The sequence below is a fragment of the Barbus barbus genome, assembly GCF_936440315.1.
Source record: "Barbus barbus genome assembly, chromosome: 38".
In the NCBI taxonomy this organism is placed as follows: domain Eukaryota; kingdom Metazoa; phylum Chordata; class Actinopteri; order Cypriniformes; family Cyprinidae; genus Barbus; species Barbus barbus.
The window spans coordinates 11,785,384-11,810,985 of NC_136716.1; the positions used below are offsets into that span (position 1 = coordinate 11,785,384).

The window sequence follows — 25,602 nt, forward strand, 5'->3', positions numbered from 1 at the left end:
ACTGAAGGTTGCTGTAAAAGTGGTTGTATGTTGCTTTTTGAATGGGGAAATAACCTCAGTCATCCTACAAATAAAATCTGATGGTAAATATTTACTCTAGTTTATCTCCGTGCAGCCCGCAACTGTTTGACAAATTGGATTTACTGTAGAAAACCACACCGAGCTAATCAATCAATCTAGGCATATCTGCAGTAACTAATCAGTTGTAATGTGAGACGTTATTTACAATTATGCATTTGCCTGATGGTTTTATCGGTAACACTTTAGAATAGGGAACACTTATTCACTATTAACTACGACTTTCCCCTCAATAAACTCCTAATTTGCTGCTTATTAATAGTTAGTAAGGTAGTTGTTAAGTTTAGGTATTGGGTAGGATTAGGGATGTAGAATAAGGTCTTGTAGAATAAGGCATTAATATGTGCTTAATTAGTACTAATAAATGGCTAATATGCATGCTAATAAGCAACTAGTTAAGAGACCCTAAAATAAAGTGTTACCGTTTTATCCAAAATTACTTGCAGAGGATTTAGAAATTAATCCTGTGAATCAAACTTTTGATGCAGTCATTGCAAAAGCCATGTTACAAAACCGGGGTTGTGAAAAATGAAGAATTAAAGAATATGAACTGAATTGGCCAGAGGAGAAGTGATCCTCGACTCAGCCTGATTTCTCCCAAGGTTTTTTTCTCCATTTCTAACCACCGGATGAAATTTGGATTCCTTTAATTATTCATTTAATATTCAGCAATATACTGCACTGGCACTTTAGAATAAAACTTGAACTGAATTGAGCTGAATACTGACAGCATTGTCTACTGTAGAGCTCCTTTATGGCTCAAATTTGTTCACAACTGACCATTTTTGCAACATCAGCTCTGTTATAGAATCGAACTGAATAATGAACAGTTTGAATTAAATAATGACACTACTGTCTACAATTGAACTGCTATTCCCTGAATTAAACTTGTTTGAACTTTACACAGTTATTGAACTGATCTGAAACAACACTGAACTGACTGGAGCTGAAAAATGACACTATTGTATTATTGGAGCTACTTTACAGCAGAACATGTATTTGCCTCATTTTTGTAGTTTGCATCACTGATTGTTACTTTACTGTTTAATACTGTTAAGTTGCTTTAAAATAATCTCTATTGTATAAAGTGCTACAAAAATAAAGATGCCTTGACACCCTACAAGAAGATGAATTGTAATTGAATGAATTGTAATTTACACCAATTTAACAATGTTCTCTCACCGTGGAACACAAAGGAGAATTTATTAAAGGGAAAATTAGACAGTGAAACACGCTTATTATTGTGCTTTATCTGAGGAGACAACTGAATAATCAGTACTTTTATGGCTGAAAAAGGTCTGAAGAAATAAAAACAAGTGTAAACATTTGTTGTTTATGAACAGAATCGATTCAGCTCAGTACAGGATACAGAAGATGAGAAGATCTGATGATGGAGAAAATCCTGTATAGTGATGCCCAAGTTGCCTCTTTTCTGTTGGATAGTTAAGGGAATTATTATGTAGACTGATCACAGAGACAATCATGCTGATCACCATCTTTTTATTATTCTCTCTGTTTTTAAACTTTTTTAACTTATTTTCCAAAGCCTTCAAACAAGGCTTTGCAAAGCCAATAATCAAATTTTTTCTTTACAAACTTTATTTTTTTTGTTTAAAATGGCATGTGCCCTTGAAGCTTTCTTACATTCACATTCAAATTTCAATTCTGCATTTTGTTTGCTACCTCGCCCCAAATTCAATTCAAATTTAGGAATTGAACTGGAATTCAGGAGACATTTTCAAAGCAATTCCAAATCATGCACAATCCTTTTATACGTTATGAAACAACAATTTGTCTAACCGCATTGAACATTGAACTCTTCACAGCTGGTTTATTTTTTGATTGTTTGTTGACTTGTTTAGGACATGGTCTGAAAGTATTAAGCGATTCACAATTGCAGCATTACACACTGACAGTTTTTTATTAAGAAAGTTGTCATAAGAACCAAGCAAGTCTTGAGAGATCACGTGTTTCCTGTGTGTTCTCTGCACATGTTCGGTGCAAGAAAAAACACACACATCAGGCATGTTGCATATGCATACAAAATCCAGGAGTCATAATTTATTCACTTTGACTAGTGAAAGCAGAAATGACAAACACTGCATTAATGAGAACAGGGCAGATCCTCCTGGGGCTGTCATCTTTAATGCAAAGATAATGTGGAGTTCAATTAAAGCTGCGCCCAAGAAGCCCGAAGAGACAACAGACTGTCTTCTATTTCTGCGCCTCCTTCAACCTTTTGTTTAAGCCAAATGGTGGGAAATCAATAATGTATGATGCAGGTAGCCAGTACCATAATGACCATGTGTTATGAACCATAAAGAACCTTCCAGACTCTTGCACTCAAGAAAATATGGATACTAATGTCTCAAACCAGGTGTTGGGAAAGTCCACTGATGAGAACAAATGGGACAGTAAATGTACGAGAACCTGCCGAGAGTCAGTGAATAATTCAGCACACAGCAGAAGGTGGGTCAGAAGAGAAAGTTTCAACCTCCACTCAAAATCTTGTGCTAGAAAAAGCCAAATGATCAAACGAGTAGTTCACCCACGTTGTTTCAAACAAAAATGCAGTATTTTTTTCTGTATATGTGTGTGTGCGTGTAATATTAACATAGTTATCTGAAAATAATTCAATTATAATGTATTTACTTGAATATAATATAATATTAGGGCTATCAAGCGATTACAATTTTTAATCTTATTTACACGATGGGCTGATTAATGAATTAATCACAAATTTTCTAAGCCACAAGTTTTGGCTAAGAAATGACCCCCCAAAAGATCATTAAAGTCATTATTGTGTTAGATGAGAAAAGCAATGAAGAGACATTACAAAAATGTTTTTAGAAAGAAATATCTTCATTCAACATTACATAGATAATGATAATATATATATATATATATATATACATACACTTTTTTTTTTGCAGATTCTGCAGGGATGTAAAAACATTTTTTTACCACAACTGTAATGAACATTCATGATAACGTACTGAATTGTGTTTTTCTTTAAATTATTAATATCTTTTCTGTTATATAGTATGTGTCAAGTTTATAGATGCAGAAAAGTGTCAAATGTTAAAAATGTGTTGCCATCAAATTTACTTTAAAAAAAAAAAAAAACGAACTTGACAAGCAAATTTACTTTAAATAATCCCCTGCCTAGAATCACCACCGAACATCACATTTTCAATCGTGCAAATATTTGCGAAATTACACTCTTGCTTATGCATGTTATTTCTAAACTATATCATATGATATAATTATAAGACAAAAGCCCATTTAGGCTTTTTAGCTGAATAGTTCTTAAATCCTGGGAAGAATGTATATTGGGACGCGGGCTGTGCAACATCTACGCATTCCCTCAAAGTTCCTCTGAATCTCTGCTCTCATTCTGGCCTGTGGCTATGTGGTACAGTATCATCTCTCTCTACATCTGTGCAACCCAGCTGCAGTGAAGAACACACTGTATGCAGCAAAGCGTGAAATAACATGAACATTTGCTCATTTTAATCATGGTAAATGTGGGTCACAGGGATGGTCAAAAGTCTGTAATTGTTCCCCCTGGAGATGTGATGAACAATATGAGCAAAATGTGAGTGCATAGATAATCTAGATAAAGGTTATTCTAGATATGGTAACCAATGTTAGATTCATTCTTTGACAACATTTACATACACATTTTCAGATTAAAATCCATATTCTCATTAAACCTTTAAACTGAATAGAGGTTTACATGTTCACTTGTGTATAGCTATTTTATATTCCTGCATCCATGGAAAACATTGTATTATGAATAAACTAAGACATGCACTCTTTCCACACTATTATTCTCTTCTACATTTCTCTGGCCACTTATTACTCCACATTTGAATAATTTAATCAAACAAATCATTTATATTCATATCCACAACAATAGAATAAACTGAAAAGTGCAACAAGGCTGCATCTATATGTAAAAATACAACAAAACCAGTAATATTGAGGAATTTTATTATCCTTTTAAATAGTACTCCATTCTCAGTGTCACATGATTCTTCAGAAATCATACTAATATTCTGATTTGTTGCATATTAAGTATGACAAAAAGATATAAATGATGAAAACAGTTGTGCTGCTTAATATTTTTATTGAAACCATGATGCAATCTTTGAAGATCAGAAAGTTTCAAAGAACAGAATTTTTGTAACAATGTCATTACTGTCACTTTTGATGGATCCTCAAAGAAAACAAAAGTATTTCACTGTACCATAAAAATACTGTACTGTAGATTCTGAGACTCTGACATGACGCATAATAGGAATATAACTAATTTTGTATTCACTTTGGAATATTATTGTGCATGTGAAATGCGGTCCCCTTTTTTTTCATTCATTCAGTCAGTTCAGCTCACTCAATCGCACTCGCACCACTAGAAAATAAAGTCTGTGCACCCTGGCCTGCCAGTACATTAGCACTAAAAGTTCTCTCATGCTTTTGTCTGTACATATATAAAAATGTTTTCGTCAGTTTCTGCACTGATAAATTGCAATTCGCTTGCTTGTTAGTTTGATGTGGTATGGTGTAGTGGTAACATAGTAGCGAAGTTAAAGATTTGAATTCTGTGAGCAGCAATCAATGATCTAATGCCATTGTGCCCTTGAGCAAAGTACTTAAGGGATACTGTCCTTGTGATAAGTGTACTGTAATAACTGTACCTTTAGATTAAAACATCAGCTTAATAACTACTATTGTTGTGCACATCCGCCACTTTCTGACAAGGAGTTTTTAAATGGCAATGAGTCATAACAGCAGAATAAATAAATGGTTCAATTAAACAGTCTCTAGTGCTGTGTTCTTAATACACAAACCTGGGTTTACCGTGTGACAAGGAAGTATATTATGCTAAAAAAGGTCAATATATGCCTTTACTATAAAACACCCAGGTAAAAGTGATACATTGATACACTTATCAGTATGCATATGTGGGTAAAGCTAACAGGTATTACACACTGGCATTGTCCTGTTTTGCTGTGAGGCTATCAGCAGAGAACAGGGACAGTGAGGATGGTGGCTAGGGAGGATGTGCACATTATCGCTGTATTGAAACCCTCTAAACAGCCAATCCCCAGACAGACACACCAAATCCCTCCATCAGCCCCTCAACCTATGAGTGGATGAAATAAAGCTACCACGCAAGACACACACAAAACAACACAGTCACTTGGACGAACACTCAAATGAGTGGAACAGCGTGACCTTGAACCAAACACAAATGCACAGATAGATACAAGAATACTAAAACTCTGTAGTGAGGGGCATAGACAAAGTTTAAATTATTGTATTTCTAATATATTAATTCAATAATGTTGAAAAATTTGATCAAAAATGAAAAAATATATACATTGATATTATTATTATTATTAAATTACTTAATTTACAAACAAGTGTAAAATTATTAATAATAATTTTACAATATTATATTTAATGGGCTAATAGTGACCAAATTATTCATATTTATAGGATATTATAATAAGATATAATAGGATAATAATATAGAATTATTAATATTAACATCTCAGGACTGTACATAACTTTTCATCTGTAAAATAGCACATTCATTTTTCTTTCTATTCTCAATGTTTTTATTACCATATAGCTATAACTTAAAATGTATTGTCTGTTCTCTTTATTATTAGTTTTATATTTCATTCTATTACCTTAATGTTTTATGTATGTCTGCACTAGGTCTGCATTTTCTCCACTGGAAGCTCCTCTTACCAAGACGAATTCCTTGTATGTGTGTAAACACACTTGGCAATAAAGCTATTTCTGATTCTGACATTTAAAATGCATCTTGAGGTCTAGAAGATTGTTACAATAAAAAAGTGCTCAAATTTTGGATTAAATGTGTTAAAATATTCTTACTTCACAAGATCAAAACATCTTTTCTTAAACCACTTTGTCGAATTTAATGCATCTTTGCAGATTGCGGAGAAATGCTGAGTTTCTTCATTCAGTTCTAACAGTGCTTATTGCGAGCACCTCGTTACATAAAGGTGCTTCACGAATAAGAAGCTGGATTCAGCTTCATACTCCACAAACTGCTCTAATGAAATCCAAACTTAAAAGCTCAGTGCACACTGTCGTATTGCGCCATTCAGCCCATTTAATGGTGAGCTTTCTCTGACATCATAGAGGATGTGTAAAGGGGACATATATAGGTATAAAAGCCCATTTTTGGACAAATAGGTCCATATTAAAGGGATAGTTCACCCAAAAATGAAAATGTCATGCTTATCTGCTTACCCCAAGGGCATCCAAGATGTAGGTGACTTTTTTTCTTCAGTTGAACACAAATGAAGATTTTTAACTCATACCGTTGCAGTCTGTCAGTCATATAATGGCAGTCAATGGAACGCACGGCTTTGAGAAAGAAAAAAACATACACAGACAAAACCAAATTAAACCCTGCGGCTCGTGACAATACATTGAGGTCTAAAGACACGAAACACTCTGTGTTCAAGAAAATTAACAGTTTTTATATCGTTTTTTTTACCTCTGATGCACCACAATGTCCAACTGTCCTGAGAGCGTTCGCAACAGCCGGCGCGTGACGTGTCTTCTTCTTCTTTTTTAAGGCAGATAGCAGACTTAAGTGCAATACCACCACCTATCTCTCAAATGGACTATTGACACTCTATCTACATTTACATTTACATTTACATTTACATTTATTCATTTAGCTGACGCTTTTATCCAAAGCGACTTACAATTGCTATATATGTCAGAGGTCGCACGCCTCTGGAGCAACTAGGGGTTAAGTGTCTTGCTCAGGGACACATTGGTGTCTCACAGTGGATTCGAACCCGGGTCTCTCACACCAAAGGCATGTGTCTTATCCACTGCGCCATCACCACCCCTGATCTACAATCTAAATTAGGAGTGTCAATGGTCAATGGCAGATTAGAGGTCAAAAATTTTATAAATACTGTTCAGTTTCTTACATAGACTGATCGTTTCGTGTCTTTAGACCTCAATGTATCGTCACGAGCCGCAGGGTTTAATTTGGTTTTGTCTGTGTATGTTTTTTTTTCTCTCAAACCCATGAGTCCCATTGATTGACATTATATGACTGACAGACTGCAAATGTCTGAGTTAAAAATCTTAATTTGTGTTCTACTGAAGAAACAAAGTCACCTACATCTTGGATGCCCTTGGGGTAAGCAGATACACATCATTTTCATTTTTGGGTGAACTATCCCTTTAAGTCATGTACATCCATACTCTTATTTTCTTCACAGTAAAACTGCAGTGACTGACAAAGGAAATAGGTTATAGTTTGCATAAATCTGACATTGTAACGTGTGCGCATGTATTGCATGTGCAATAGTTTCTCGTGCTCATGCAAAAGTCTGTGTATTTCAAATCTTTGCAAATGTCTTATTAGGGGCTCCGTACATCCCCCCCCCCTCCCCCTCCCCCCTCCCCCCTCCCCACACCTGTCCAGTCCTGATCCACTGGACCATCCTAGAGAGTTTGACCTAAAACTATTCAAGAAACTCTACCTGTCTCAATGTGCATCCAACTACTCATCCCGAGAGATGTTAAGAGGATAACACTGGCTACTTTATATGATCTCTCAATTATTGTCTAAGTCATCTCCCTTAAGATTTACTCCCCTTTAAAGTTCTGAAGCGTGAACAAAACAAACAAAAAACGCAAAATAGAGCCTGTAAATGTGATCCTGATAAAAGATTTTTAAAAAACCTCAGTCATAAAAAATCAAAACAGAACTGAGGAGCTTATGAGGTGACAGTTTGACTGGAGTGCTGACAGTCACCTCTCTTTGATGTCATCATTCTTCCTGTGGTTGGCTGGGTTCAGCATGGCTCTGCTTGGAATTCAGGGCACATTTGACAGGTAGGCTGGGGAGCGTTTAGCGTGTTTGCCCGGCAAGCCTCTGACAAATCAGCTGTTTAGGAGCTGTCAGTATGGTTGAGCAGCAAGGGGCCTGACATGGCCCAAGCAGATGGAGTCATGGACACAACAAGACACCAAATTCATATTCCATTCCAAAATACAGAGAGCTTCACGACAATCACAGAAGGAAAGTTGAAGTCTTAGAGATAGAAGGATATTATACACACTGTATGGTAGTGTATGGAAGCTACAAGGAAACTTTTACATTTATATTTTTGTGCTATTACTTTTTCCTAAGGTGTCAGACTTTTATGCCTGGTGGATAATGAAAAGGGCCAAAAATGTGTAATAATCAAGATTCTTTAACATTGCATGATTGGAATTTTTGTGCAATCACCAAAGTATCAAATCTATTTGATTCACTCAGAGGTGGAAAACAAAGCGACAGTTGAAAGAAAATTCAAGATCATGTCAGAGGAGACACAAGAGTAGGCCTAATGTTGCACTGGTTTGAGCGAGGCTCTTGAAAGGTCTGGATGGGTAATTACACAAGCTGCTGTCTCAAGATAAATGATGAGACTAGCAATGAGAGACTCAAAGATGCAGATTAGACAAGGCCAGTCCTTCATTTCATCCAGCAAGTGCAGTTGATGAGGAGCACACATGTTCAAAGGGGTTTAAGTTTCCTCAAACGAGCCATTATTTACATTTTCTCATCATTACTCTTCTCAGTGTAACTAGTGGCAGAGATTAAGGCCTGAAGAGAACACAACCATGTTATACAGTTCAAAGTTAGCTTTCAGTTCAAGCATGATTACAAGGATGGACTCTTACCATCAAGAGACATCAGGCAACATGGTTTACTAAGAGAGAGAAGGTTTTTATATATTGAAAACGGAATATAGTTATCTTAATATTAATACTATATACACTGCCATTCAAAAAACAGCAAAAACAGGAATACTGTGGAAAATATTATTACAATTTAAAATAACAGTTTTCTAGTTGAATATATTTTTAAGTATAATTTATTCATGTTTTGGCAAAGCCGAATTTTTAGCAATTTTTATCTAGTCTCACATAATCCTTTAGAAATCATTCAGATATGCTGATTTGATGCTTTGGTGCTCAATATGTGTGGAATCTTTATTCTTTATATATGATGCATCATTGCTGAATAAAATTATTAATTTCACTAATGTATAAAAATTAAATCACTATATGAAAAAATATATATTCATATTAATATGAAAAAAAATATATATATATAAAAATAAGATTATGAAATAAGACTACTATGAAATTGTCTAAACATCCATCCACTTATTTCATCATATTTGTACGGAGAGCCACACATGGCATGTAGACAAAAATATAGTTATTGTGACCACAAATGAATAATTCATTAATTCTTTCGTTTTGTAAATCATGGCCACATTGTACTAATTTGTCCCCTCGTTTAAACTAAATCAAAACGAGGGAACAAATTAGTATGACCACGCTTTGCTTTCAACTAAAACAAGGGAATGAATTCCTAATTTGTGGAAAGGTGCAGGCTTTCTATTTTTAAAAAGGAGCCACTCAATAAATCTGAAGTACCCTGTTAACCTTTGATTTATCCACACAAGTGGATCCACAAAGAATCATTCTATGGGCCCTTTTAGAGTACCTCAAAGATTCGGCTTAAAGCTCAGGACTGCGGAAGATCAGATATCATACATGCATACGTGTGCAATGGCGCATGTCGCAAGGAAAAATAACGGCGCCCCTTTTTAACCAACCGCCACCGAGCTCCAACAAAACAATAACAGAATTAACAGTAACATGACAGCTAATCTCAACGGGCCAATGATTACCAACAAAAGCCCTGTCGCCATCAAAACCCTCCACACTTGCAACTTTAAAAGCCTGCTCGCGACGCACCCTTTTCTTCCTGCTTTCTTGTTCTAACTGAGCCCTGAGGGTTTCCACACTCCAGTTGCATTTGCATGTCAAAGTTTCAACTAAAACTTCAGCAGAAGGCAGTTAGCAGCTCTCGGCTCTGAAAGAAAAGAGAACAGAGAGGATCCTTCTGCCCCGTGTATGAGCGCAGCTTCTACACAGCACATAAAGGAAACCCGCTTCCCTGAGAGGTCAGGAACTTATCACTGAGCAGAACGAGTTACTTGAGGACAGATGCAGACACATCTCCTAATTGACAATTGCTCAGCTGTTTTCTACTCCTAGGTGGTATGTTAAGAGAAAGATGGCAAAATGTGGCGCTGGGTTAAAAATAACTTGTTTTTGAAGTCCAGACCAACAACTGACTGCTGGTAGTGCAAAACTAATGTGCTCAGAGCAAGTACAAAGTGTGCTGTCTTCACGCCAGCCCTGGGGTTGATTGACTCTTTTGATTGGCCGTCCTTGAGGTGGGACGCAGGCTAGCAGTGCCTGTCTGGGTCCCAGTAAATCAGGTCTGTCTTTCACGCTCTAAAAAGTCTACCTTTGAAGGGCCACGCAGGGGCCAGTGGCTCTGCCTGGCACACTCTCAATAATCACAGTCAGCGGGAGGAAGCGGTGCCACAAGCCAATTACCTGCCCCTGGGTGAACAGAGGGGGAAAAAAAGAGGAAAATGAAAAGACAGGTGGGGAATCAGAGTGCTGTCAGAGTGGACTATCCTCGTTAGCGCATACAGTGCTGCCCTGCTGATGATGCTGATGGGCACTGGTGCAAAGGGCAGGACCACATGACATAGCAATCTTGCCCTTATACTCACTGCAGCCTTGTAGATGAAAAGCTAGGAAATGTGTCCACACCTCCAAAGTGGCAAAATCAATGGTGATAGAATTGAAGTTGGCCAGCAAAACTCTAAATATCGATACAGCACAGGGTCAAAAACATGCCACTAAAATGAACTAAACTGCTCCCCAGATTCAAGAAAAAAGGACAAAAAATGCCCCGCACAATTAAAGTGGTAAAAGGGAAAGGTGAAAATGAATGACGAGTCAATTGCATTTACACTACATTTAGATCTTGTTGTTGCATCAGATTTCTTTTTACACGTTTTTCGCACCGCTGAGTATTATAACCACTCCTTTTGTAGGGTAGACAGCTTCAGTGATTATGATAGCATGTTTTGCAGTGATGGGTAATGTTCTTTGCAATATAATTTGAATAACCATTCTGTTTTAAACAACAACCAATGTGAAAAAATATGTAAAAAAAATTATTTCATTATGTGTTTGTGTAGCAAGATTGTGATGTGCCACTCCATGTTTTGTCTACTATTAATCAACATTAATAATAAATATTACAATATTAAAAGAAATATCAACAATAACAATAACAATTTTGTTGCAGCTCTACCTTGTAATGTCTTTTTTATTAATATACTCATTTACATCATGCCACTGTTGTGTAAATACATGTCTGCCGACTTTGAACAGCATTAATCCTAAATAGTGGTCAGCCAATATATTGCCAAGGCCGATATATCGGCCGATATTTGGCATTTTTCAAATATCGGCATCGGCTGATACGCTTTTCTGTTTGGCTGATGTGTTCGAAGCAGGACTTTATTTTGACGGCGCTGAGAATGGCAGCGCCTCAGCACATACACAGTGCTCACATTCTCCCTCTTGTTCGCTGTTATCGTTAACATTCCTGTCTAATACGGATAGAAGTCTGTCTAATAATCAGATGGAACAGTTAAACAAAGGAATTATAATATATACAAAAAGTATTATAACGATTGCTTTTATATTATTAGTAATAGAAAGGCAAACATTATAATACTTTCTCGTTTGCCGTCAGCAAATAGCCTACGCATTTCTATCATTTAAACAAATGTTTGAATTACTAATGAACATTTAATTTCACAAACATAGCGAACTTAATCGAATCCAGCTGTGAGATCTTGTGAAGTGTGCAAGTGTGCTTCCCAGAATACTGAGTGCCCTGTTGATTACAGTGTTTCCTTCCTTTTTAATTATATTTTTATTAAATATTTATTTGTAAAAAAAAATACTTTGCCATCTAAACTATAAGTATGTTTATTTTACACATTTATTTTTGAATCCATTGTCAAGTGATTTCAAATTTCTTAAATATTAATAAAAAATAAATAAAAAATTATATTGGCTTTATAGCGGCTATCGGCCCCCTGCTTTCCAAGATATCGGCATCAGCTGTCAAAAAACAACAACATCGGTCGACCGCTAATCATAAATGCCATGTCAGATGCAGCTTCTGTTCCACCTTTGCCGTGTAATGATGGTTTATTGATCTGTATTCTGTAGTATTCTGATTGACTGAAATAATTGGTTGAATATTTGTCTAAAAAGGCACATTTAATACGGTAATTTCCCTTACGAACTTAAAAAAGCTCCTGGAAATCAATTCCAGGGGCAAATATTGCCCCTTAATGAAAAAGTTGATTTCTGACCCTGGTACAGTGTGATCTGGTCTTGTTGTGTGGTTCAGTCAGAGAACAGAGAATGCTTTGTCCAGGAAGTGCTGAAGAAGCAGCTGAAAACAGTAGATTATAGCATTGCAACTTCTAAAATTCTTCTGCAAGTTTCAAAACATCACTTTGGACTCTTTTTATTGCAAAACTACCTCTGTGAAATACTTCACAAAAATTGCGAGGGCTGAAACAGGGGCTAGTGATGTCATGCATGCTGGTTAGTAGCAGGTGGTGATGGTGGCTCTGATGGAAAGAGTTCTTTGGGAGGGCTCTGGTTCTTTTTTCAGTAGCATTCTCTTTATTTTGCCTTTTTGTGCTCTGCTGACATGTTTTCTTCTCATATTTTTGGATTACTGTCATTTAAAAAGTTTAAATGTTACGGCCTAAAACTTTGCCATTGCCAATGTTTTTTGCCGGCTGTGCACAGAATCAACAATCAACTTTCGAGTGTATGATATATTATTTATGAGCCTGATGAAGACCTGAGGGTCGAAACGTTGCTGTTAATAAATTCATTTGGAGCAGCTATTTTCAGTGTGCGGACTTCTCTCCTTTTTCTTTGTTCAAGTTTCTCAGTTGTCCTGCACCTGAGCCCGATCTGGGTGGTTGGGATGTGCACGCCTGTTTGACTTTTATGATATATTATTTCCCACAAATGTGAATCCTCTGAAAACACATTCATGTCAGATTAAAAGTTTGTGGATGCACCTTATCATGCTGCTTTGGATGCAGTTTTCTTTGCAGTATAGGGTTGTGCCAAATTCTGAATTTAAGAAATGTATTCACAAGTGTGAATCCAATCTTTTTTAACTCCACTGATTAATTTTCAACTGCACATTTTTTCTCTTTTTTTCACCTCAATTCAAATTCAACTAAAATTCAGGTACTCTAAATTTAACTCCGAAACATGCACAGCCCTGTGGATGTAAGTAAGTAAATAAGTAAATAAAATATATGATAAAGATAATCTGCATACTAATCCTGTATTTTCAGGTGAGTCAAGCAATACAAGGACAAGGAAAAAAGAGAACCTGCCATTATAGGGAAAATCTGCAGTACATACCTTATTGCCAATGGCTTTTTTAGGTGGGAAATTGAACTTGTCGACTTGTGGGAATTGTGGCCGCAGGTAATTGTGCAGTGTCCTGAACTCAGCGTAGCGCCGATACACATTCCACTCATTGTCCAGGATTCTAATGTAGACCTGAAAAAAAAAAAAAAAAGTATAAAATGTCACGGATTACGGTGATGAGTATCTGATTTGTCATTTGGCTCTTGTTAGTCTCATTATTATTTGCATCTGTTATAAATCAGGTCTCCCATGGTGCCATAGCCAGATAGACACAAGGGACTGTGTATCTAGAAGTGCATTGCAGGGACAACAACACAAAGAAGAGGAGGGAGCTAGGAGGAGAGGGATGCTATTTTCCCAACTCACTTTCTCCTTTAGAGCAGGACAGAGGAGCCAGGCTCGAATTACCCAAGCAAGACCTCTGATCACAGCAAAGCGGCATGCTCAAGTCTCTTGAACAGACAGCAGTGAGTCCGCTGGGGATGCAGAGCAGAGAGTGTGTACGTCTGGCTTTAGTAACAGGATCTCATAAGAGGTTAGACTCTGACAGCACGTTTGCACCTGCAAGGCCTCACTGACAGTGTCAAATTCAGGCTGTTCACAGACTAATGGTGTCACAGCATCAGCGAAATCACTACCGGAAAAAATCATGCATGCAAATCAGACACCAAAATAACTCAAATGGCCTTAAAAAGTTCAGCATTCCTATTGCAAATTTCCACAATGTAACTCTTAAATTGTCCTGTTCATGCAACAGCCTGCAGACAGTAACCATAATAAGAGTGAAATACAATGTCATTGGGGATGGTAATTTTTGTATTTAATATTTTTACATTTAGTCATTTAGTATTTTTACATTTAGTCATTTTTAAGTCTCTTATGCTCACTGAGGCTGCATTTATTTGAAATAAGATACAGTAAAAAATACATTTAAAAAACAGTAATATCATGAAATATTACTGCAATTTAAAATAACTGTTTTCTATTTAAATATATTTTAAAATGTAATTTATTCCTATGATATCAAAGCTGATTTTTCAGCATCTATTACTACAGTCTTCAATGTCACATTAAGTGAAGTGACATTCAGCCAAGTATGGTGACCCATACTCGGAATTCGTGCTCTGCATTTAACCCATCCAACGTGCACACACACAGCAGTGAACACACACACACCGTGAACATACACCCGGAGCAGTGGGCAGCCATTTTATGCTGCAGCGCCCGGGGAGCAGTTGGGGGTTCGGTGCCTTGCTCAAGGGCACCTCAGTCGTGGTATTGAGGGTGGAGAGAGCGCTGGACATTCACTCCCCCCACCTACAATCCCTGCCGGCCGGAGACTCGAACCCGCAACCTTCGGATTACAAGTCCGACTCTCTAACCATTAGGCCACGACTTCCACGACACATGATCATTCAGTAATGCTAATTTGGTACTCAAGAAACATTTCTTACTTTTCTCAATGTTGAAAACAGTTGTGCTGCTTTGATTAATAGAAAGTTCAAAAGAACAAAATTTATTTGAAATCATTTAAACATTATAAATGCCTTCACTGTTACTGTTACGATTTAATGTGTCCTTGCTGAATAAAACTATGAATTTGTTTTAAAAAGAATCTTTTAAATGGTAGTGTATATATATATATATATATATATATACATACTGTATATATAAAAGCAAGTGACTTCTAAAACACCACATTGTCTTATCACAATTGACCCTTCACAAGGCGTTTGATTGACAGGTGATCTGACCAATCATAACGCAGTGATTCATGATATTACAGTGATTTTTGCCCGTCAAACAAACCAGACAAGAGAGTAGATTAACGTCAGGTGGACCAGAACTAGAAAAATGGTGTATTAACATCTTTCTGCAGTTGAAACGAGATAATTTCTGATGTTCATTCATGTTTATTTCGTGTTTTAAGTAAATATGAGAAAATGATTGGTTCACGTGCCGCCTTGAGTGATCCTTTTCTATCTAGCTAGCTAAATATGTTTAACATGTGAATTCTTGCTAAATATGCAGTTATATTACAGGTCGTTGGCATGAATTGTACTCGTGATGGAGCGCTCTTGGAGCGAGTAAAAACCCAGACACTCCGACTTTTTAAAAATCCGCTCCTCGCTCCATTCAAAATCACACCGCTCCACTACACTCACATACACTGATTGTGAGAAACTGTTGCTGTCATGACAGATCTATTTCAGAACCAGCCGCTATCAAAATTATCTGGCTACGGGCACGGGCCAGATATTATTGCTGAGTGGCCCGCGGGCCACCTGTTGCCGACCACTGCACTACACTAATCTGTCATGACACATTACAGAGCCACAAAACGGTATTAGTTGTTTCTTAAAAAATGACCAAATTTGAAAGCTGAGACTTTGTTTCATACCAAAAGTAACCTGCTCTGTCTTGTCTGTCGGCAAGTTGTCAGTTTTCTCTTTGCTCCGCAATGTTTTTTTCACTGCGCAAGAACATGAGAGTGTTACGAACACTCATTACGAACAGTAACGAAGGGGGCGGGTCTTTGCATGTCATGATGTTAATTAATAAACCTTTTCATATGAGCTACAAATGAGATTTCATTTGTCTCGCGTTATGTATTTTTAACTGTTTGCATTTGGGTCATGCCAAGACCACACATAACCAAACATCTCTTGTGATCCATGATCTAGAACAATAACAAAAGAGTACCCACACTTTCCCATAGTGCACTGGGAGAACAGACATGTAAAAAGCGGAATGACTGTAAAAATAACATTAGAAGGACATGGGTGGTGGAGATGAGAGTGAGCAGAATAACAAATAAGGCTTAGTCACAAGCAGCAGGCCATTTCAGTTTCACTCATAGGCATTATCTTTAATAGCCTGTGCTCCGTTTGAGTTCAGTCTGGTTTGGTGCGTTCATGAATATAGGATGTTGATGCTTTATAAAGTTTCATTTAATTCTCTTTACAAATTAGCTCGATAGCAACTGCTTTATGCAAATCTTATTTATGATTAAACCTTGAAATTCTCTAAACATATTAATCAGAGGGATATTTTAAAGAAGCTGCTACAATCATATTAAGACACACAGAATGATGAACATACACACAAACACACACACACACACACAAGAGAGGTTTTATGGCCTTAAATAAAGGAAATCAAACTGACAAACTGACGGTGTATTAAAGCTATCATAATCCCATAGAGGCGGTCTCATTAGCATACATATTTATGGCAACAAATCATCCTCTAAAGAGCAATCACTTCCCCCTCGATAATCACAAATTAATATCCTGAAAAAGTGTTTGAGGAAATCCAGCTCTCACTTAAAACTCTTTCTTGACAAAAATAAAACTAACCTCAATTAAAACGAAAGCATATGGCAACATGCCAAGGAATTCTGGAATTAGCCCAATCAAACAAAACAACATTCTCAAAAAAAAAGGAACAAGTGTCGAAAATGTTTTAATCAAATTTCACCCGCAGTTCACTCTCACTAGTTATTAACCATTAAACAGTACAACCTAGATTTGAATTCCATCGTGACGTTCCGCAGGGCATTTCTAGACAGTTTCTAAGGTGTTCTGAGTGGTTGTAGCACATTGTTATGTGATTATAGGGTGATCTGAGCGGCTGCTATGCAGTGTGGTTTTAGCACACAGCTAAAGTGTTGTGATTGGTGTTTGCACATTGATTTACAAGGTGTTGCTATGTGGTTTAGTTAGCCACAAACTGTACTGTAAGTCCCAGTCAAAAGGCAATATCAAGCAAATGGGAAGTATGGGGAAATTGAAAACAAATACATTAATCTGCTCTAATTAATCTAACACTGAGAATAAGTCATAATTTACGAGTGTCAGTGGGACTATTTATTTGTGCATTACTGTAATGTGTATTAGACTTGTGTACCTTTTCAGATGTCTATTACCTCCACTATGGACAGTATAATGGAAAAGTCATTTATCTTTTTTGAGAAACAATGAAAGAAAAGAGCAGCCAGTGTATGATTCATACTAAAAGCAAATGTCAGCCTGGGGGAGGATGCTAATATTTAGCCCAGCTATAAAAGCATTTACAATATCTCATTATATCCATATTGAGAGAAGATGTGTTCCTTATGGAGAGATGACAAGATGCTGAGAAAAAGCATTTTGTGGCGATTTACCACTTACACACACACACACACACACACACACACACATAAACAGTCGTCTTTGTTCCAGCTCAGATACCTCATACCATATACGTCGGGCAAGCATGCGATCTTGTCTGAAGACGAAATGCAGGGAATTAATGTCGGTTTGGCAGCATGTCTAATTGGAGGTTACCAGCTGTGGTAAAAGCTGTGGTTTGACCCCTTCTATTTCGGGTGGAATCATATAAGGAGACCTCCTCCTCATCTCACGCTCCCTCTTTCTACCTACAGAGACTCCACACATCCTCTCTACTGAGCCATTGAGCTTAACTACAGCTGTCAGTGCACAAATCACTGGCTGCCGGAGTGCCGAGGTTTCTTCCTGCTGAGGGCTCCCCGGAGAGATTTGTCTTTTAGTCGATCCTAGAATTATGTGCATTATTCTAATTTACCCACTAAGGGATATTTTGAGCAAAAATGGAAGTGCACAAACCACCCGCAGGGTTCATTTCACCCATTTTCCATCAACAAGCTTCAAACTTGCAATTCATGATGCTCCTCTAACTGGCCTCTACCCACATCTAACTGATAGAGATGCAGTATCATAGGAGCAAATGCGCTGTTGTATTTAATATTAGAGCGGCTGTGAATTGCCCACAGGCAGGGTCATCTTCAGGGTGGGACAACAAGGAATGTTGGGAGGCTCACTAAGGTTTTCGACTACAGCAACAGATATTCAGTACAACTGCAAGACTGTGAGTGTGATCTCACACTTACACAACAGTTCAGTAAAAAAAAAGTGGTAGCACTTTAATGCGTCCATTATACAGCACCTTGCATGTATTTACTATAGAAATAGCAGTAAATTATACATAATTACTGCCCCAAAAAGGGATAGTTCACCCAAAAATGAAAATTAAGTCATCATTTATTCACCCTCGTGTTGTTCTAATGCCTTTCTTTCTTTTTCAGACTGCAAAATTATTATTTTTTTAATGTTAAATCACACTCTAGATTTACTCATCAGTAGAGGTCTAAACATTTCATCCATTGTAATTAAGGATGTAGCACTGTCTGATCACTTCTGTATTTTCTTCTGTCAGAAAGAGATGCATTAACGAGAACACTAGTGCGCTATTTATGAAGGCAATATCTTTAACACCAAGCATTTCTGCAGACTCTGTTGATCTTCTCCTGGATTCATTTAACTCAAAAGTTAAGAATGTTATTGATGATATTGCTCCGATAAAGGTCAGCAAGACTGGCAGACAAAAATCATTTTGGAGAAAATCAACAGCAGTTCAGGGCATGAAAAGACAATGCAGAAAAGCTGAGTGGATGTGGTGGAAGACGAAACTCGAAATTCACTATAGCATCTATAAAGACAGCCTTCATACTTTCAATGTGGAACTAGCCACAGCTAGACAGACCTTCTTCTCAAACCTTATAAACAGTAACTTAAACAACACTCGCACTCTTTTGGCGACTGTTGAGAGACTGACAAACCCCCCAAGTCAGATTCCCAGTGAAATGCTCTCCGACAGCAAATGCAATGAGTTTGCTTCCTTCTTTTCCGAGAAGATCAATAATATCAGAAAAGAGATTGGCACATCCTCAAGTTATGCAGAGGTCACAGATTCGACTGCAATTTCAAAAAGAAGTGACTATGTCTGTTTTTGAAGCAATTGATAGCAAAATTTTGGAAGAAATAGTACAGCATCTTAAATCGTCAACCTGCTATCTTGACTCACTTCCCACATCTTTTTTGAAAAGTGTGCTTAACTGTTTAGAAGCTGATCTCTTAGAAGCGGTGAATGCCTCACTTCATTCTGGGACTTTTACAAGCTCCCTTAAAACTGCAGTTGTTAAGCCCCTTCTGAAAAAGCGCAATCTTGATAACACCATGTTGAGCAACTCTAGACCAATATCAAAACTTCCTTTCCTTTCATGTAAAGCACTTTGAATTACCACTGTGTATGAAATGTGCTATATAAATAAACTTGCCTTGCCTAGCATGTACTTGTCCATATAATGGCAGTATATCAGCAAAAAGGATGCAAAAATATCAAAGTGGACACATACCGCAAATTCCAAGTGTTCGGGGGGTATTCAATAGGGTTTGGTGAAAAACAAACAGAAATTTGACATTTAACAAATTTATTGACTTTGGCCGGTGGTCTCTGTGCACTGTTCATGAGACTCTATTAGCGCAGCAGTTTACTATGACTCAGGACCCAGGAAAAGCACACAAGTTGTGAAAAATCAAGATTAATAAAAACACAACATGAGATAAAATCCATCTACTTTACTCTCGGAGGTAAATATAATTGTTCGCAACAAGTTATTGCATTCATCTGTCAACTGTAATTTAGACTGTCACGACAACCGGAGTTGATCTGAAGATATTCAACTCAGTGAAGAACACACACAGATATTTTTGGGGGAATTTCAACGCATTGTTTCTTGACATGTTTTTATCTTGATTTCTCACAACTTGTGTGCTTTTCCTGGGCGAGTCAGAATAAACCGCTGCCTAATAAGTCTCACGAACGTGTAGTTGTGCACAGAGACCAATGGCGCAAGTCAGAATATTTGTTAAATAATATGTTCAATTTTGGTTTGTTTTACACCAAACCCTATCAGATATTCCCCCAAACTCTTGGAATATACGGCACGTCGCATGGAACCACTCTGTGATTCCTTTGCATCTATTTAAAAACTATGTAAGCAGAATAATGACAATAGTTTTTGAAACATAAAGCATGCTGAATTCCACAAATCGAAAAAAAAAGATGCATTGCAATTAACAGTGGTTGCATTTTAATGCCTTGTATTTCAAGGGCTTGCATTTTTAGGTCCTGAAATTTAACATAGTTGTTTATTTAAGATGTGAATATTTCAATTCAAAATATTTCACACACATTTTCATAATTAAAAATTCAATAATTCATATTCACCTTACAGAATTCACTTCCAAAATATTCAATCTGTTTAAAAATACGATATATAATATTCGACAGGCAAATTTCGGTCATTTTATTTCACTTTCCAAATTCGCTGCCACAAATTCAGTGGTTAAAATTCCGTGTTGCACATCCGGGACCCGCAGGAATAGCAGTAGAGCACCGATGCATGATCTCCAGCTGATGTCAGCCGCTCACCAGCAGGTGGCGCAATCGGCTGTTGATGAAGGCCGTATGTGCATCAAGTCATTAATTTACAAAAATTGATTTGCAGAAATGGAGCAAGCGCTAAGTAGAAGTTAGTTTTAGTTTAGTTTTTATTTTGTGAACATTTTTAGTTAGTTTTTATATAGTTTAGTTTCCGTTTTAGTTTCAGTTTTAATGAAAGTTTAGCAGAATCAACAGATCACGTCCAGAGCGAAGGCCAAAGAAAGACTTAGCATAATTTAACCTTAGTGAGACAAACGTTTAGCGACAAAATTAACCCATGTTCAGATTGATAGACGGTAAAAGTATACAAATATACACCAAAGGAACTTTACTACATAAATCTACACAAGTTGCGCTTAATGTCATATCTAATGGTGTGTTGAGATATTTAATATGAAAATAAACGTAGCCTAATTTGGTTATATGTCTTTTTTTCTTATTTAACCATAATCATGATATTGTAACTGTCTTGTCTTGCGCACTTTTCCGCACTTTTCCGTGAACATCCGCGCATAAATCATGACTGTGAGGGACTAATGAAATTCAATATGAAAATGGGGGAAGAAAATATGGGGAAGTCGTGGCCTAATGGTTAGAGAGTCGGACTCGTAATCCAAAGGTTGCGGGTTCGAGTCTCGGGCCGGCAGGGATTGTAGATGGGGTGAGTGAATGTCCAACGCTCTCGCCACCCTCAATACCACGACTGAGGTGCCCTTGAGCAAGGCACCGAACCCCCAACTGCTCCCCGGGCGCCGCAGCATAAATGGCTGCCCACTGCTCCGGGTGTGTGTTCACGGTGTGTGTGTGCACTTTGGATGCCACAAATTCAGTGGCATCCAAAGTGCACGTCAGCATGCACGTCAGCATGACATCAGAACAAGGCGGAAGGAACTCGGACACTTTTTATTTATTTGTTTTTCACTTTATATTTCTTTTTTGTTATTACTTTTATTTAGGTATTTACTGTTTTGTATTCTGGCTGTGTATGTATTTTATTGCTTTGACTATTTCCCCTGTGAATCTTATACGTTTAATAATAAATAATAAAAATGAAAAACTCGGACACTTTTCTAACCGGCATGCATCTCGCGGTGATCAACGGTGATGCAGATTTTGCTCTTCTCAAACAAGCCTATTAAAAGACCAAACTCAGATCTTACTGATCATGCAAACAGATGAGGATATGAACGCAAGTTACTGAATGCGCAAAACCGCACGTTAATTTCTCATAAAGAAAGCACTTAACGTGATTTGTTGCCTCAGTGATATTAATCAAATTTGTTACTGTATATTATGTACATTTAAGCAGATGAGCTCAGAATATGAGCCCACAACCAACAAGTTTCACCAAACCATTTTTTCTCCCATAGAAAACCAAGCGCGGTAGTTTTAGGTTTGATATTCGCTGCATATTCGCCTAGGCTGCTTTAGGGACCGTCTGCACATTTATCTCACAGTACAAAACAAAGTAATAATTTATTTAATTATTTAAATGTAATTATTAAATTTCAATAATGTATTCAAATTAATGTTTACAGTAAATGAATAATGTACTCAAACTGACTAAATAAATACTGCAAATATCTCGCCTTAGACAATACTTTCCCTAAGCATGTACACTACACAAATATTTTTATGAACAAAATTACAGTAATTCACCAAAATGGAATTTTCCAGCTCCAAATGTTACTAGTGACCAGACTGACTTACTACAGTTGAAATTTTGCCAACATCTTCCTCACTGTACATGCAGTATATAATTATTCTCAAGAAATTACTGTAATTCACAGGTTTGTTTTGTTTGTTTTTTGCTCCAAAGTTTGTAGTACATTCCTAGTGACTAGACTGACTTACTATAGTTGAAATTTTGCTAATACCTCCCTTAATGTACATAAAGTACATCAATATTGTATACTACAACCTCTAGAACATGAACAATTCCTTTTTGGGGTCTTACAGATTTTTTTTGGTTTTTGTTTTAAATAATTGTAAATTGTACATACAGTAAGGGAGATATTGGCAAAATGACAACGTACTACAACCTGTGGAACATGAAAAACCCTTATGTAGCTTTTTTCAAAAAATATATTTGTGTACTGTGCATACCATAAGGGAGATATTGGCAAAATCTAACCTGTAGTAAGTCAGTTTTGTACCTAGCAACGTACTACAACCGTTGGAACATGTTCCACATCTGCTTCACTGTCGATATAGTTCACATAATCATCAGTAAAGTGTGTTCTGAGATCTGAGGTCTTGTATCACTGTATTAGTTATATCACTGAGGCGCGTTATGCGTCGTGGGGAATCCTGGAGTGTGACGTATGAGGGGAACCCCAGTATTACAGCACAGCGTCACACAGGTCATGATACAAAGTTACAGAAACTAAGCAACCGAAATAAAGAATAAAAAATAACCAAAACTTCTACTTAGCTCTTGCTCCATTTCTGCAAATCAAAATCTGTTTTTGTAAATGAATGACTTGATCCACATACGGCCTTCATCAACAGCCGCTTGCGCCACCTGCTGGTGAGCGGCCGACATCAGCTGTAGATCATGCATCGGTGCTCTACTGCTATTCCTGTGGGTCCCGGATGTGCAACGCGGAATTTTCTGCTGAATTTTAACCACTGAATTTGTGGCAGCGAATTTGGAAAGTGAAATAAAATGACCGAAATTTGCCTGTTGAATATTATACATCGTATTTTTAAACAGATTGAATATTTTGGAAGTGAATTCTGTAAGGGGAATATGAATTATTGAATTTTTAATTATGAAAATGTGTGTGAAATATTTTTAATTGAAATATTCACAGCTTAAATAAACAACTATGTTAAATTTCAGGACCTAAAAATGCAAGTCCTGGAAATACAAGGCATTAAAATGCAAGCACTGTTAATTGCAATGCATCTTTTTTTTCGATTTGTGGAATTCAGCATGCTTTATGTTTCAAAAACTATTGTCATTATTCTGCTTCCATAAAAAAACCTTCATACCGATCGCCAAATACTGCCATTATATGGATGAGCATGTGCGTGACATTAAAAAAAAATCTCCTTTTATGGTCTGAAACATCTTGTAAAAAAAATAATTTCTAAAAAAGTACAGCTGTGACTCCATCTACTTTTGGAAACTGTTAATGGACAAATTAAATAAAACGGTGAGAGTGCGAAAAGTGCATTTTAAGAGAGTTACTAAAAGTCCAGCAGGGACCAAGTTAGAGGACTGGAACCAACTCTTGTGTTATACTGAACAGAATTTCGATGGTCTGTCAAAAACCAGGTTACACTACGTAGTGCATCTTAAATAACTCCATTCACAAGTAAATCTAATTATACAGTTTTGTGTGATTCTGGAAAGCACACTCATCATGGTACACAGCCCTACAATTTAACACCCACCCCCAAGTTCACTCCACACTCCAGTTCTACCGAGACAAAACATTTGCCAAATTAGGCAGAAAATAGAATCCATTTGGAAGATTGCTGTGCCAGAGTCATGGTGTAAAAGGAATGACAGAGCCAGAGAGAGAAATGAAGAGAGGAAGGAAAAGGAAGAGAGGGAGCAATAAGGAGGAGTGAGAAGAGTTTTTCATTAGGAACATTCAGCCACAACATCTGTCACCTGTGTGTAAAGTGCAAGCAGGTGTGTGTGCGCATGTCATCTTCAAAGTGTAACCATTATCCTTCCAGATGACATTCAAGAACCTCAAAATACGAGTAAAACCCAGTAAGCACTTGTGGTAAAGCATGGTTACATGCATGAATGGTCAAATTCACTTAGCTTTAATATGCTCTCTGCAATCGAACAGGAAAATAGTCCTAAAGAAAATTAGAGCAGCTAAAAGACAGACCGCATCGAATCAGTATTAATGTTAGATTATACCTAATAATACACTACCATTCAAAAGTTTTGGGGTCAGTAAGTAAACTTTTTTTTTTAATATACATAATTTTATTCACCAAAGATGCATTAAATTGATCAAAAAGTGACATTAATGACATATATAAAAAGATTTAAATTTTTTTTTTTACTTTTTATTAAGAGTCCAGAAAAAATGCATCACCGTTTCCAACAAAAATAGTAAGCAGAGCAACTTTCCCTACTGTTTTTTAATAATAAGAAATGTTTCTTGAGCAGCATAGCAGCATATTAGAATGTTTTCTGAAGGATCATGTGACACTGAAGACTGGAGTAACGGCTGTTGAAAAAAAATCAGCTTTATCATCACAGGAATAAATTACATTTTAAAATTCATTCAAATAGAAAACATTTAAAATTGTATTAATATTTCATAATATTGTTATGAATACTGTTCTTACTGTTATTTTTGATCAAATAAATACAGCTTTGTTGAGCATAAGAGACTTAAATTATATTTTAAAGTATATTAAAATAGGAAGCCAATATTAGAAATTGCAATAATATTTAACAATATTAGTTTTTTTTCTGTATTTTTGATCAAATAAATACAGCCTTGATGAGCAGACTCCATTAAAAAAACATGAAAAATCTTACTGATCCCAAACTTTTGAACGGCAGTGTAATAACTAGCAGTGAAGAGAAACACTTACATAAAATAACTCAGGGAAAAACATTTTATTATTGTTATAAATCTAATAATACCATAAACGATCTCACCTTATTTGTCACCTTGAAAAATAACCAAAACAGCAAACCACTTACAGTTGAATGCTGCTGAAATAACAGAATAAAATAAGAGTCAGAAGGCAAAAATAATCTAGGCATGGAGCTGGTGTGCCATCCTCAGCCTGACCTTTCTGTCCAACATA

The 25,602-nt window shown here is 36.7% G+C and overlaps 1 protein-coding gene across 2 annotated transcripts in view; it reads right to left on the reverse strand.

Annotated features, from left to right (window-relative positions):
• The window catches only part of LOC306857693 (sorting nexin-29-like), a 148,262-nt gene that overhangs the window by 15,509 nt on the left and 107,151 nt on the right, over positions 1–25,602 (reverse strand). For both annotated transcript variants that reach the window (XR_013783131.1, XM_079397752.1), the window contains one exon: positions 13,492–13,632. Coding sequence is in view for 1 of the 2 variants with exons in the window: in XM_079397752.1 (XP_079253878.1) it covers positions 13,492–13,632 (141 nt within the window). In the remaining variant the exon portion in view is untranslated. The remainder of the gene's footprint in view (positions 1–13,491; positions 13,633–25,602) is intronic.